This window comes from Synchiropus splendidus, chromosome 3 (assembly GCF_027744825.2).
Source record: "Synchiropus splendidus isolate RoL2022-P1 chromosome 3, RoL_Sspl_1.0, whole genome shotgun sequence".
Lineage (NCBI taxonomy): Eukaryota > Metazoa > Chordata > Actinopteri > Syngnathiformes > Callionymidae > Synchiropus > Synchiropus splendidus.
The window spans coordinates 13544822-13561205 of record NC_071336.1 but is presented as its reverse complement, the minus strand read 5'-3'; the positions used below and the strand labels follow the sequence as shown (position 1 = coordinate 13561205).

Sequence of the window (16384 nt, the reverse complement as noted above, 5' to 3'; positions counted from 1 at the left end):
GTGCCTCCGGTGACCTCACCGTGCCTGGGCACACACAGCCATGTAGGTCAGGCTCCAGTGAAACTGAAGATACATGAAACTGACACATTACAGCTGGATGTGAGGATTAGTGAATGAGATGAATCATCGACCTTATCAGTCTCATGATAACCAACATGTTAGTCTTCAATTGGCTTTTTGTTCTGGAAATGAAGAACAACTATGTCATTGTTTGATATAGTACTAGGTAGGCAATTACATTCATGATCTGCAGAACAAGAAATCATCTTCAGATTGAGAATCAGCATCAGCTTTATTGCCATGGTCAGTGAGGATCCCGCCAACTAGAAAAGTGCTTTGGAATAACGTGCAAACATTAACAAAAATAAAATAAAATAAAAATGATGGTATAGATATACCTACGCCAAGCAGCTCATCTTCACCCAAACAGTATTTGTTTCTAATATATTGCGGGTTCAACGTACACAATCGGACTGCAGGTGGCAGTAGTTCCCTCAGTTATTAATGGGCCAATGACCCATCATGAAACTGTGTTCTCATTTCAGAGCCCAACAGTTGTCACACTCTGCTCTAAAATCTTTGGATTTGAACAACCATTTCAATGAAACGTTGCCTGATTTTGAAACAGAGTGCTACCTACTGTCCTCTGAAAATGAGGACACTGTTTCATGAAGCCTCATCAGCCCATCAATGCCATCAACACACACATGGTCAGCAGCATCAATGGATGAATGACAAAATTGCCAAAATCCACATTTAACACATAAAAGATTTCTTTGATAGTCAACCAGTCACTAACTACCTTAACCATGAGTCAACTAGTCAGCATACAAAGTGTATTGGTTTGGGTACAATATGATTGTAGTCTTTTATGTAGAATGTGAAATATGAATATAACGTGAAATAAAAGTGTATGTAAATTGCTGTAACTGTTATTTTCATTGCTCACATTGGGCTGTGAAAAGTGTGTGTATTGTGAAAGGGTCCCGATGTTGGGTCACAGTGGTCACGTAGCCTCAGCCATTTTTCTTCTTACTGTGAAATGTGCTAAGAGAATGATGACTAATTCATTAGTCGATTATAGTTGACCATGTTGACTATTGTTGCGGCCTTGGTCTAAACTGAACTAAACTTGTTTCCGTTTGGATTTTCCTACATGTGGTGAGTGGAAATTGTTCTCGCTAATCAAACCCAAGAGTATGAATATGTTAAAATGTTGAGAGACAGACAGATTATTGTTCTCTCGTGACTCTGTATTTCCAATGTAGCTGCAGAAGAAAGTGTTTAGTAGGCCACAAATTTCTTCAAACTGATTTGATAATGGATGAGCCAGAGACTAGAGTGCTGTCCTGAACGTGGCCCCACTCGCTTGTTTCAGTGCTTGAAAGAAAGTAATATGTCATCACTCTCTGCTAATGTAATTCATGTTCAGAACACGCCCCCAGCGCTCGCCCTTCAGCGCACTTGTCAAAGTTTCACCCACAGCAGCCAGAAAAACACTCCGAAACATCCCAGCAATGCTTTAACAAGTCGGCCTTCACCACTGTGTGACCCGCAGTCACCACCGTGCCAAACACACACCGAGTCCTATTACAGAGGAATGTGATGGATTTCTATGGGATGTTTGGTCCAGACTGTTTTAGTGATGCTCTATAAGCCAATGTTGTCATGGAGACAGAGTCAGTTGCTCCAAAAAAATGGGTTTAAAAAGTGTGTTTGCTTCTTGCTTGTACGGGCTGAATTGAGTCTTTTATCTCACCCAGCCCACTCTTGTGTCATCCAGATTGAAGATGAAGGGAAGGCAGCTGAGTGCAAGAAGCTAAAAGTGGGAGACGAGCTCATCAACATCAACGGGTCGCCTCTCTACGGCAGCAGACAGGAAGCCCTCATCCTCATCAAGGGCTCATACAGGATACTGAAGCTCACAGTCCGAAGGTAAACAGGCTCTCAACCCTCTCATCATCCCAGAGGCGTTTTGATTGAGAAATCTACTATGAGACACTTTTATCTCACTTAAGTGACTCACCACACGCTGGTAGTAATAACGTTTGTTTGCACACCAACTGGGAAACAAGATAAAAGGTCTAGACTGTCCCATTTCCTGATCTACTGGCTGAAGAAAAATAAGAAGTCAGCATCCTCTGCTTGTTCGCAGGACCTCTGACCTCGGGGTGTAAAAAGGGGGCCTGATAAACACATCAACACGGAAGAGTGGACGTCTGTCTTTGTAGCTGTTGTTTTTGCAACTTAATTTCCCAAGTAAACAAGCTTGTGACTTGAGGGTGAGAGGTGAGCCGGCAGACAGAGAACAAACATTGGCACAAACATTGATAAATAACCAAAGTAACCACGTACTTTTATAATTAAATCTTTTTTTTTTTCTGTATCAAAACCAAAGCTGTGCAACTCTTGGACATCTGTTGTTTTCCAGCTAATGTTAGAAAACTGTTAAAGCTGAAAACGTTTGACAGCTTCACGATCATTTCACAATGCTCATTTCAAGATATAACTTTAGGAAATCACATTACTTGGTGACACATACAAGGACATCATTCTGTAGTTGTTTATGGCAGCTTAACCTCACATTTAGCTGCTTGTGGCGCCTCTTAGTGGAGACCATAGGTAGGGCAGAAAATCGACTTCATTTCTTCTGACGTTCCATATTTTCTTTTTCTCTATTCCTTGCTGCACTTTCCCACAGAAACTAGATAGAGAAATAATCTTTTTAGAGTTAGAACTCTGAATTGGTCGCAGAGAACAGCTGTTCTAGCAGAACTCTGCTGTGAAACTGGATCACTGCCATGATTCTACTGCTGGTGGTACACCAGGCGCAGCCCTGACTAATGTTGTTAGAACACACACACACCCAAATTTACTGCACAAATGCACATTCATGGGCAGATGGAGAGACACAGGCATGGAAGGCTGCAAGAATGCTACTGTTTACTGGCATCCCACCCTGTGCTGGTGTGCCGGCATGTGTGTGTGTGAGAGGCTGGTATGTCTGACCGTTTGGGGTTTTCCCAGAGTGTGTGCGTGTGTGAAGGAGTGTGCCCACGGCATAGAAACACACTTTACTTTTTTGTCAATATAAGCACCGGAGTCCAATTTGAATATATTTTCCCTTAGCTTTTACTCTTCTTCATTTTAAGAAGTTTAAAAAAAGTTGTGTTCTTTTGCCTTAGAAGTCATAGTAATTCCGTGGTAATAATGTTTATTATACTTTCGAGTACATTGACTGGTCAGAAGTATTTGTGGCTTGTCAATGTTTAATCTTTTATCAATTCTTCTTTCTGGTCACATGAAGTCACAAGAAACAAGCTAATGAAGTAATGCTTTTATGACTCGGTACCTTCTGTCTGGAATCTGCACTGACCGCCCACTCATGAACCAAACTCTTTAATTAACATGTGACCAAAACTGGGTTGTCTGAGAACTAGTAGACTCCCAGTTATAGAGATTAAGGGAACGTGGAAATGTTAAAACACACACATGTATTTGGACTCCTGGCTGTGCATGTGGAAAAGAACCATGAATACAGGGCCAAAGCTTATTATATACACCTCATGTAGCAACACAAATGGACAGTCCACGAGGTCGATAGGTTTTAATACCTATATTTCCTATGTTTTGCGACCCAGAGGACCAGTAAAAGCTCACTTAAGCCTTTGTAAAATGTTGTAGTGGCACCAACATGTCTTGCTTTTGTCCGTCTGTGAAAGGCATTGTGCAACATTATGCATCCAGAATTATGGACAGACCTTCTGTAGAATCGAGGTGTGTTCCCTTGTGTTGGCTGCTTAAAAAAAAACCAAGGCGGTTGTTTCATAATTTAAGAGCTCTTTCTCCATGAATTTATTAACTAATCACTTTGTTGTACCAACATCTTGACTTTTCCAAAACAGTCATCACACCATAGTCATCATACTCCACCAATGTGTTGTAACTAGAGTCTCCTGCCACCCAAGCTCCTGCCTCACACATCCTTAACAAAACAGAAAAAAATACAAATACAATGAAAAACAAAGCATAAAAATTACAATGGAAGGTTATATTAACAAGTCAGAGTGATCTTCACCATAGTGTGTTTGCGCCCAATAAAAGTATGTTTTTCAGGCCAGCAGAAGCCCACTGTTAAACATGCAGTAGTTTTTATTCATTGATGTGGCGGTATTCAATTAGAAAGCCATATGATAAATTGTTGTAGCTATATTAATGGTAGGGGGAAACCTTGGGTTTCCATTTTCATTCTCTTCAGTTTCTCAGTGGTAGTTTTGTAAAATGGCCCATTGCCAAACAGTGTTTCATTTCACTTTTAGGAGCTTTCACCTCATGTGATTTTCATTTTGTCCGTTTTCGTGTTATGCTAAGCTCAATTAAAGCTCACTTAACTGAAGCCTTGACTGGCTACATTATTCTTATATACGTTTCTCTCGGGAACATGAGGAAATGGCTTTCCCAGTGTGATACTCTACTGTCTACTGTGAATAAGCGCTTTTGTAAAGGAGCATGAAAGGAAATATGTTCAACATGGATTTAATCTTAGTCTGATGTAAATGCAGAGAGAGGGAATGTGTAGCTGGCGAGCAGAGATGAGGGTTTATTCAAATGCCCGGTCGGAAAATGATGCTATTGTGTGAGTGTTCAAAGTTTTTGGTTTGGGGACTTTGCAGTGGCTTTTATGAAGAATGTTTTGTAATATAGAAATAAGTCCTGGCAATGTAAGGCAGGATTTAAGATACAGGATTCACTTGGACTTTAAAATAGAGTGTTGACTTGCGATCTAATAATTGTACTTCACATTACGATGAAAATGTGTGTCGAAATTCTACTCTTATAATTCTGAATTATTCATTTTTCTCTTCTTTCTTCTTTTTCTTCTTTCAGTGGGTGTGTTTAGACAGTTGCAGGACAAGTAACTGGTTTCATGCTTTCAATATCTCAATTTGTTGACAACGTTGAGAGCAAACGCACAGCACACAAGCTTCTATCCTCCTAGAATACTGTCTTGTTCTGCTGGTACATATTGCAGCTCAAGACTCTGTCATTTGAATTATGGAAACCTCAGGAATGAACTTTTCTGTCCAGCAGTTCAGTTGAGTGACAAATGGCATTTTGTTTGGTTCCATTTTTGTTTTTTATTTCATGGCTGGTGGTTTCTGGGTGGTTTAACGACCAAAATATGTTGAAAATCTGTGTAACTTACAACTCTGCGTTTCATTTTTCACAATAGCAACAGAAACAATGGTAAAGTCTCTTTATACAGGTTCTATTTTCAGTTTATTAAATGCAGCCCATTTTTCTTACATTTGCTATCTTATTAAACCATTGTAAATTTGTGCAAACCTAATGCTCAGATGCATTAGTATTAGAAAAGTATACAGTATGTAAACATATAGTATACATGTTTACATATATCCATACATGTTACATGATTACTGTCACACTGAACAAGTCCTAACTCAATGCATGCAATTCATGTATTGTGCTAGTTAACTTCCCATGTATGCATTTCTTGGACATTTGTTTTATCAGGTATTCTGCGGATGAAGACATTTTGGGGTTGTTTAGTCTTTCTGAGCTGGAAATGTTGCATCCATAGTACTTCCTGTTTCTGTTTTTGTCAACCTTTTGTGAGACCCAACTTTACTTTGTGTGCGTTTCTGCCGGTGTGTTTGAAAGAGGCCAGGGGACATTCTTGCATTTGGGCATAATTTCCTGTCCTCCCCAAGTTTCCCATCCCTGTATCCTGTCCGGTTTTAATGGATCGGCAAATATCTGTGTGATGTGAGCGAGAAGAAGAGGCTTTGACAGGATGTGAACAAAATCCTGAGTTTTATTTTGTGTCGCTGATGTATGAGGAAGTGACTCTTTAGCTGCAGGTGCGCATGTATGTGGTCCTTTGCTGTTTAAATGAGAGGAAGTATTGAATAATATAAAATCAAACAATATATCATTGACCCCAGATATATCATGTATGTACATGATGCATGCATGGGTTGAGGAAATGACTGCAGTGTTGTGAATAGAATATACAGTAAATAAAAAATTGTATCTAAGTGTTAAATATGATTTAACACTTGTGTAGTGTTAAATTATGTTTTGAAATTTGATATTTTAGTTTGAGTCGCTCAAAATGTGATGTGAAAGGTATGTGCCCCTTGACTTGTTTTCAGATGCGAGGTTTGACCAGGAAGCAAATGTCTGTTTGTAGATCAAAGGTTTTCAGCACTAAATATATATATAAAATGCTGTGTGGTCAGTTGTCAGCACGTATTAAGAAGAAAAGGAGAACAATTACTGATGTTGTTTGGGCCTACAATCCTTTTTTCATGTTGGTGCAAATTTTGGCGGATACAATTCACCATCTTTTGTCGTGCATATAGCTTGACCAACAATGTTACAACGTGGTACTTCTGTGCTTGTACCCATTCATACGTGGTCATGAGTGTATTGTTGCCTTGAAATTCTGTTGGAATCTAAACATGCTGAGTGTTAGTTATCATCTACAGACACCTTGTGAGCTTGGGGAGACCAAAAAACATTGAGCAGGACTCCACACAACTGGTGCCATTATCACAATACTTAAACAACAGTGTACATTTAGATCAATAAGCATCAGTTGAATGATTGTACCTTTATAGAAACACGAACGAAGAGATGCACAAGACGGGTAACGTGGCAGCAGGAGAAATGAAAACGATAATCACAGGAGAGGCCAACTTGATAAACACGACTTTTGGCAATCGTCTTTCATCTTCACTGACTTTTTTCATCTCTGTTGCTCATGAGCTAAACATTTATTTTTACCAAAGGGCAAACTGGGAGAAGGCTGACCAGATGAAAGACTGGAGGCTGAGAAATTAGGGGAAGAGAAAATGGAATAGGGTTTCTTGAAACATGACAATAACTGAGTCAGATGTTTTTGACGTATTAAGTCTGGCAAGAGGAACTGGGTAGATGGTGAGTTGCTTGTGATAAGCTCTTTTGACCCCTTGTATCTTTCCAATCTTGTGAATTCATAGCTTTGTATAAATGGAGTTGTGCCGGTTTTACTTTAATTCTTTAATTTGATTTTGTCTTTATAATGTGTATAGTGTGTTTTCAGATTCAAGATTTCTCTTAAAATGGAGCTAAATTCTTGTATTGACCAAAAACACTGTGTATAAGAGTCTGAACAAAGAGATGATTGGGCTCACACAATAACACACATATCCTGTGTTTAGATTTTTTTGTACCACTTGGTCCCGCGAGACCTGGGCAAGACGGAGAACTATGGTGCCAAGAACCATGAAACACAAAAGTCTGCCCCCCATCACTCTTCCCTAAATGAACAATAGGCATTCTTGGCATTCCTCAAGGTCTCCTACACACACACACACACACACACACACACACACACACACACCACACCACACACATGCACACTGTCTTTCACTCATACACATACACAAACTACAACGCTGACTTCTGGGTCTGATTAGAGTGAGGACCATGAACAGCTTAGCTGTGACTCTGAATTATGGACAGTGTCAGAGTGTTTTAGTTATCAGGTTTCTTGACATTCCCAGGAGTGACAGATTTGTGCTTGGTTGAAAGATGTGTGCGTTGCTTCATGAGGTTGCCTTTGGGTCAAGGTGATGCCCAAATTTTGTAACCCATTGTCTGATTCTCAACGAGTACATTGCGTCTATTAACGTCTACATTTACACCACAGCAGGGATTGCTAATAACTTTTAGATCACTGCGTAATTGTAGTGGCCGAGTGGTAAGCTAGTGAACCCCAATAAGTTATTTTGTCCTATGGAAACTCAAGCTGTTCACCATGATGTCTTCTTTAATATTCCATGTAGCACATTGCTTAGAAATGACATAGCTTAAACCCCAACATTGTTTGTATGAACATGAGCAACCATCAGTGTGAGGTATGTGTGCTGCCTGTGCGTGTGGTCTGCTATGGTTTATCTGTCCTCTCCAGCCTGGTCTTTATTAACTGGACCATTAAACTGAGACTCCATGATACATGACACTGCCATGACCTACCTAACACTCACAAATACACACACAGACAGACAGAAGGTTTGCCTCTGATGTGACCAAAGCCAGAGATAATTGCAGGTAAACAGGTTTCAATACATGAAGATAAGGTCTAAAAGGATGGTTTGAAAACTTTAGGTCTTATTTCTATACTGTGTGCAACCTCATAGACAACTTCTAAACCAACCAGGGAAGAAAATAGAGGAAAGACATACAGTGTAGGGCATGAAGTAGTACCCTATGCCAAGTGTAATGACATGGTGACAGTGTGATTTTTCCCGAATTGAGCTTATTAGCCGCACACTCTGACAAATGTATCTACTGTAAGTCAATATTGTATCAGGAATAGATCAACAATTCATCAGAGTGCAGTTATGTTCAGAGGCTTAAATATTTTTGACTACCTTGGGCAAAGAATGGACTTGTTCCGAGGGAAACAGGATGTTGGGGAAAGGTCACAATGTTTTTTTTACTGCTTGACATTTTGGATGAATACCAACAGGACAAAAACAATATGCACTCAAGTACTCAAACATTCTTTTTTTGTAATTCAACTCGATGGGATTATTTTCTGTCAGTATTTGCAAACAAATACTAGCAATGGAAATTAATATGGTGCGGAAAGTAGCTGGCATAAGAGGAACTTAAATAAGTTCTGGGTAGTCTCAAGTCCTTCCTTTGATGGCAATATCTACAATAAATGCAAAAATAAAACGGCAACCATGCAGCACATAGCTCCTTCTGGGCATTATTTGACAGTTTTTGTTCATTTCATACACTTTATTTAACAAACTTGTCAAATTGGTTCTTGCTTGTTGCACATTAAGAAGTGGGATGACATGATGAGGTCAGACATAACACCCTGTATGTGATGCATGTAAAGAGTTTTTGAAACTGTGGCACAGAACACAGAGGACACATTTACTGAATTGGCGGTAATACAACATTTATTTTTAATCGCAGGAAGTAAATCTGTCTCCAATCCAAGCTGTCCTTACGCAGCCTGTCTCTTCATATGTCTGGCCTGAATGTGCGACTTGAGTTTCACGAGCAACTTCAGTCATTATGATCTTCAGAAAATGAAGATTTTCTGATGGTGTGGTGGCTCTCATTTAAGCTGTGGCGGTGGCGCAGTCGTTTACATTGTTTAGCGGAAACCTTGATGTTACTACAAGTGTAATAAATATATAAAAAAAGCCTTATTGCCTGTGAAAATGAGGGTGTAGTCCATAGCCAAGGTGATAGTGACTTCAGTAGGGTGACTTTGTAGGTATTAACTTACCAAGTGTGACTCTGTCTATACAGTGTGTCAAAAGTTCACTATTTCTCGTGAAGGGTTTCACATCAACTTACAAGATTTCAGAGTAGTCTGCAGCAAAGCATTTTAATATGACTTTTGGTCCCAATAGTAACAAAATGGAAGTTAAATTGCTACAAAAGAGACTGAAACAAACGTGCACACACTCGCTGTAGGGGACTATAACAAATAGTGCATTGTGCGCTTGAGACTTAAGTGGACTTCACCCTTCCTGCCATCGTGGTACGAGCTGCGACTCTGATTACCTGCTATGAAAAAACGTGTGTGTGCTTTTCTTACACAAAACAGTAGTGTATTGCATATGCTTCCTTGCATCTGTGTTGTTCAGACATCATAATCACGGGGGATGAGGGTCAACCATACAAACAAACCCAGGTCAGATTATGTGCATGATGTGGCGAAACACACAGTGGACCATAAGGCAAACAAATGGGTCCTGATTGCAAGCGAACACAAAGGGCCAGAGGGGAGGAGGAGGGGTTGTTTAGGCTTTGTGACACAGCTAACCCTTCACCCTTTTGAAGGAAACACTGAGAATGTTAGGAATCTGCTCACTTGCATGTATGTAACACACACATAGACATGGGGTAGAGTCTGCAGGAGATATGGGTCTCCAGGAAATCCTTTGAAGCCTGCTGAGAACTGCGTGTTATTAAGTGTCTACTGTGGTGTGCTTGGTTAAACTTCAACACTGCTAATGTCGGGCACTAGCACCTCTTGATGTCTGGGAGTGGGTCGAAATAATGGACGGAGTGTCACAGTGATGCATGCTTTTACTGTTAGCCAGCGGGATGTTTATTTTCATGACTGGAGGGAGGAATGTCACATGCAGATTTTATCATCAACTCGTAGCTGACCTTGTCCACCTAATGTTTTTCTTTTTTCAACATTTTGCAGTTATTACTTGAATTATTCCCACATTAAATCCTTTATGTTTATGGCCTTTTCATAAGCAGCATGTATTCTCCTTTCATTTTGACGTCTCTAAATTCGAATTTTCATTCATTTGAAAATGTTCGTTTCTAGATTAGAAGTCAAGTAAGTAAGCACGCTTTAAGTTGGATTTTCCACACCTTGTTCTTGCCGTGCCTAAACTCTAGATCAGTGGTTCTCTACTAGGACCCGCATATGTGTCCTTGTAATGACAAGCTGTTACACCTATCAAGACAGAATTTCTGCATCATGTAAGTATAAATATAGGTTTCACCTTGTGATATGATGTTACTGGTAAAATGTCAGAAGACAAATGCTTCTAAAAACCTAGAATTAAAACATCATATCTGCGACCTCCCCATTGGAAGATCCTCTACACTGGAAAAAAAATCCTGATAGGTTTAAAACCACACCGCTTAAAGACATTGATTTTGGTTTGTTTTCAGTACTCTCTAATATGAGGTAGTTTCCTTTGCCAAAATAACCAACCTCACCTGGTTCATTTTTGGTATGCCTTGAATGGGCTCCAGCTACCTGTCACATGCCCACAGAAGCTGATGATTTGACTGGAGTGAATTAACAAATCCTGAATTGAGTTGAGACAGCAACCATTGTTGTTAACAACAGTTATCTTACTAACTTAGCTAACAACCATGAGCAATATCAAGGCCTACAACCGACGTGGAACTGGTGCAAGTAAATGGACGGGGGGTTTGGGGCCTTGACTTGGGACTGTGAGAGAACCAGTGTCATAGTACAGTAGTTCATTGAGATGGTTGTTCCAATCCAAAGATTTTAGAGCTGAGCCGTGAGTGTGTTGTTCTTCAAGTTACTCAATTCATATTTACATACACAAATCTCTACTTCAAACAGGTATAAACAAACTTCTATTTTCTTTATTGTACCCTGCATTAAGCACTTTGAGAAATGTTTTCTTCTCCCAAATCACAAATTGTCCGGTCCCAAATCGCTAAAACAGATGTAAGACGGGTTTATCCTTGTGATAAGTGCACACCATCTATCATCACTACATATTGTTTCTGACCCCAATTATTCCTCAGACTACTGTATTTTCTTCCAGTCCTCCCATCCTCTCCTCTGTTCCCCTTCAATCAACACATTTTGTTTTTCTCATCTGTCTACCAATTAGAAAAAGCCCCCCGGTCTGCAACAGTCTGCTTTCATTCTCAGTCTTTTTCTTGCTCTGCGAGCAGGCATGTGAAGGAAGTACCTCTGCATTTCTCCCCTCATCAAACAATAACAGTGTGGAACTCTGGGTATTATTTTAGCCGCTGTCCAGAACTTTATCTGCTCTCCACCAAACTTCCTCCCTCCCTTAGTCAGACATCCTGCTTCGGAGGGGGTGAGAGAGGGAGAGGGAGAGAGGTGGGAGTGAGAGAAATGCACAGCGCAGAAGGAGAAATAGTCATGTTTTGTCTACCAGGGAGCGCAGCAAGGGAGGAGGAAGAGAGGAAAAGGAGGGAGAAAAGATGTTGGGATCATCTGGGGATTTCTTCCTCTTGGTCACAACCTGCCTGTACCTTCAGATGGACATGAGCTCTCTTGGACCTCACTTGGTTGCTCCTTGATAGAGGGAGACATTTGGAGCATTTCAACAAGTGGGGGATTTTTCGCACAAAACTGGAGGTGGAATTGGAATTGACGGCTTCCCAAGTGGATGCTTTGAACTTGGCCTCTGACAGTCAGGGGATGCTGGGATCAGTGTGAGTAAACAGTTATCATCCTAAACGTCCTTTGCATTTATCTGAGACTTAATCATCATTGATATTTGAGTTGTTCCCATGCCTTGTTTAACTTCTACCTCCTTTTGTTTAGTCTTTAATCTGTTTGTCTGGCACCACTTCTATACAGTGTTGAGACTTGGTGTGTCTGTGACTCAGATTATGCACGCTGACCTTTGTGGTATCTGTCAGCTGTTGCCGTTTCTGACCATTAAGTAGGACATTCCAGCGGATCTCTCCATAGAGGCCCATTCAGTGCCGCACAGAGAGAATTTATAATTTGTCAGCCTTTGACTGCTGTCAGGTCCTCCGCTTTCTTTCTGGTTCAGTCTGCTCTGTTTCTTGTTTCTCATCCCCTTTTACATAGACATACATTACAAAGACTTTGTTGTCTTGTTAAGCAACCTGTAGTGTCACTGATATTGGGAAGTACTTTGTTCGTTTACGAAACAGTACTATTTGTCACCAGTTAGTTCTCATGTGGAAGTCTATTTTAGGATAGTCAGCCACCGTTTCTTATAACTGCCTTGTGACCAAAGAAAGGGCCTCACAGAAGTTTAATGTAAAAATCTTGTGTTCTTCTCTGAAATTGAAATAAAGCAACGACATTACAATGTACATTCAGATATTTGTAAGATCTTGAGATTTGTTAATGTAACAGTCATTAGGATATTCTTGTATGCTGCAAGTCATTCATATATCTACAAGAAATAGAGTTGTTAGTCGTAATATTTTCTGAGAATCAATTTGTTCAAAGCTAATGAAATTTCAGTTTTTTGTAGATGTAGTGACAAGAAAACATGAGCATGATTTACATGTTGTCTACCACATGACACCAAACTCTCCTTCACTGTGTCCACACAGAAGCAGATCTGGTTAATGGGATTAGCTGAGTTCCTCATAGTTGTGCTGGAAAGCGTTACATTTGACAAGTCACTTCAACAAAACGTGGAGTATTAGTTTGCGCTTTGTTGTCTTTTCTCAGTCTGGTAAATGAAAGAGCCACAGACTTTATGGAGCCACCATGGATATCACTGAAAAGCGGCTCTGACAAAAGCCCTCAATGTCTCTGTAAGACTCGCTGAGACTGATTTTTGTCTTCATTTTGTTTCAAGTTGTAGCGGCTAACACACAGTGGTTTAATATTTTGAAGTAATGCATCGTACATGGATAACACAAATGTAGTGTGTATTGTGAAAAATATATATTTAAAAATATTTAAGATATATTAAAAAATGATAAAATATACTATATCTGTAATGATCATTTAAGGTCTCAAACATTTCTCAAAATATCACATTTTAAGAGATATAAATACAAAAAATAGTCCAATATTTGTAATTCTAACTGGACAATAAGTTTTTTTAAATTTAAATACACTGTATTTTTATTGTCATTTTATTCCCCTTTTCAGTCTTACAGTCAATCAAGTTTTCAGACCTTTGAATACAGTTAGGTCAGAACTGTTGCTTTCACTGCGATGACACTAATAATGATAACCATCATCATAGTATGATAACCTCATATCATAATACAAATATTAATATATAAACACTAAATAAGAAAACAAAGGGTTGAAGAAGGTACCTTTCTCATAATTTACTCACATATTATTTACATTTATAAAAATGTATTAACTGCAGATACATTTCTCTGCTTTCTAACCCTTGGTTTTGCTTATTAATGAGAAAAACACATCAATATTTACTACTGTGGTACTGCAACTGCAACCTTTTCATGCACCACACACAACTTAGACCATTAGTGTATATTTCAGAGTGACAGTAAGTGTTTCTAGTGTGAAAATAAAGCAAGGGGAGTTTCCATTTGCTCCCGCGCAGTCAGTTGAAACCAAACAGATTGCACAAATAAGCAAGTGCCCACATCTTTTTGCATCATTAAACGTGGTGCTTGAAGATCCACGTAGGCTTCATCAAAGTTGGTTTGTTATGCTATCTTTTGTGATCTTGGTGGAATTTGTACTGTCACTCTTCAAGAATATTGGCCAGAAATGTGATTTGTTGGAACTGGAATTATACCTGATTATCAGCTTTCTCTGAATGTCTGAAGTCATCGTGCCATTAACAAGTAGTCACAGCAGTTACTGATATGAAGTGTTGCTGCTTTCACCCAAACGTCTCTACAACTTTTATTTCATTGCTCATGATAAGAATCTCCGTCCTTATCAGTCTCTGGTTACAATTGTTTTGACATCACTGCTCAAACAAGTCATCCATCTGGAAGAGCTAAAATGAGAGGTCTGATGTATTTTATGGCGGTTACGGGACAATGGGCTTCCTTCGCATTGTGGTAGGTTAAATAATAGCACTTCATCTCCTCGTCTGAGTTTGGGTAGTTCCCACACATTTCTATACAGAGACTGCAAAAACTTTCTCAGGGGATAATTTCAGGATATGGTTAGTGGAGTGCAACGATCAGTGGGCACTCTGAGAGAAAACCTTCTTTTGGGGCCATAACCAGGAAACAAGAGTGTTTATTCTGGAAATATCTGTGCAAGTCGCTGCTTTATCATCAACAATAATACTCCCAAATCATTTTCTCTCTGTGATGCCAGGACACACATTCGTCTTCCAAGATTGCACCAGCAAAGTTTTTCTTTTAACAACAGCGCTGAACACTCAGTTTAGTTGGTAGTATTCTGAGGTGGACTTGTGTTTCACCAAGGGATATTATTGCGAGACACTATTGGCTTCAGGAAGCTTTTGAAGGAGTTGTTATTCTCTTGTATGGCATCTTGCCGCTGTTGCGGCTCAAACTTTACTGAAAAAACATAGTATACAACCGAATCGCTAAAATAAATCGGTGACAAAATGTGTTATTGTTCATTGTCATTTGTTTTGGAGTTACTAGAGCATACTGTTAAGCTAACATTGCTTGTGGATTAGCGGTTTGGACCCTGCACTTTCATCCTACCAATGCAGGTTTGAATCCCCGTTGTACTTTAACAATTTTTACAATATATTTATTAATATTTCAGGGATCATGTAAGTTGCTCTATGCACGTAAACACTGATACCAGCAAGTTCCTTTGTTCAGAAGAAAATGGTTGAATAATGGGTTCAGCTGTTATTCTTTAATGTTGTTTTACTGAATCACTATCTCTCCTCCATCTCTAAAATAGAAATAACATGCACACTCATGCAACTTTTTCCAGGCCTCTGCTTTTCCGCTGCTTGCAAAGTTATTGTGGTCAATCAGTGTTATTTTGAAAGATCCAATTACCAAAGGAAATTTGGATCCAGACTATGAGTTTCTCTCTGCTACACACATCTATGAACACATTCCAAGGGGATCTGCGGGGGGTTCACTTGAAACTGGCCTACATATGGAATCGGAAGTCTGTGAATGGGAATTAGCGAATGCCATGGGATATGCTGGAATGCCTGGCCCCACATCAGACTAGGAGCTCTACTGTACATGTTAGATGAGTTTTTAATGGCTGCTGAATGAATGTCCAAACAACCTTTCAGCCAGTGGTTTCCAGATCATTTGGATTGGCAAGGTCCTTTGGCGGTCAACCCATTTCTTTAGGAAGTGCTCTTAGGGTGTGCTAGGGGTGCTATTCAGTAGCCAACTTTCATTTGATCTTAAATGTGGCCCTTTGATGAGAAACGTGACCTAGACCAGGACTCTGGATTATGTTAAGGGTACAAATACTCAATTGACATCATATACAACTCGTAGTTGGCCCCGACATTATTGCCCACATTCAATGTAACTTCAGGGAAAATTCGAGCGAGAGCAGCCTAACCTAACTCTTGTTTGATCTCTCCACAGGCGTACCGTTCCTCACATCAGACCTCACTCCTGGTACTTGGCAAAGCTGCCAGAGCTGCCCCTCCCTCCTCCTCCCCCTCCACCCCCATCTCCCCCTCCGTCACCCGGCCTTCCCCCTGCTGACTCCCCTCCACTCCCACCGCCTCCACCTGCCATGCAGCTCCACCCTGGCTCTTACACACTACCCTGGCACACCACTGACAACAGGTGAGGTTCAACCGAAAAGCATACTTTTTTGTTTGTTTGGGTTAAATGGGAAATGTTTCAATACTAAACGTGAAATCATTATGGTGTTATAATGCAAATGCTTTCGGATATATTTAGAAATTGTGAAAGATAAGTAGTAGTGACATAAAAGCCTCCATTGTCATGTTGATGTAGTTTAGCCAGTATACGCTTCCGTCTGTGCGCTGCTAACGGCAGCACTATAAATAAAAACATGGACTTGTGAAATGACATACTCTTCAGATGAAGCAACATGTCATTGTTGGGGATTTTGGTCTCAGTGACTAACCTCTACATTCAACAGTCACCAGGAAACAGGTGACATCATCGT

General features: G+C 39.9%; 1 protein-coding gene across 4 annotated transcripts in view; it reads left to right on the top strand.

Annotated features, from left to right (window-relative positions):
* shroom4 (shroom family member 4) overlaps window positions 1–16384 on the top strand; it is a 43617-nt gene that overhangs the window by 16013 nt on the left and 11220 nt on the right. For 3 of the 4 annotated variants that reach the window (XM_053860741.1, XM_053860742.1, XM_053860740.1), the window contains 2 exons: window positions 1784–1935; window positions 15829–16035. In XM_053860741.1, coding sequence (XP_053716716.1) covers window positions 1784–1935; window positions 15829–16035 — 359 coding nt within the window. Of the gene's footprint in view, window positions 1–1783; window positions 1936–11710; window positions 12013–15828; window positions 16036–16384 lie in introns of those variants that run through there. The other variant, XM_053860743.1, reaches the window with a different exon arrangement.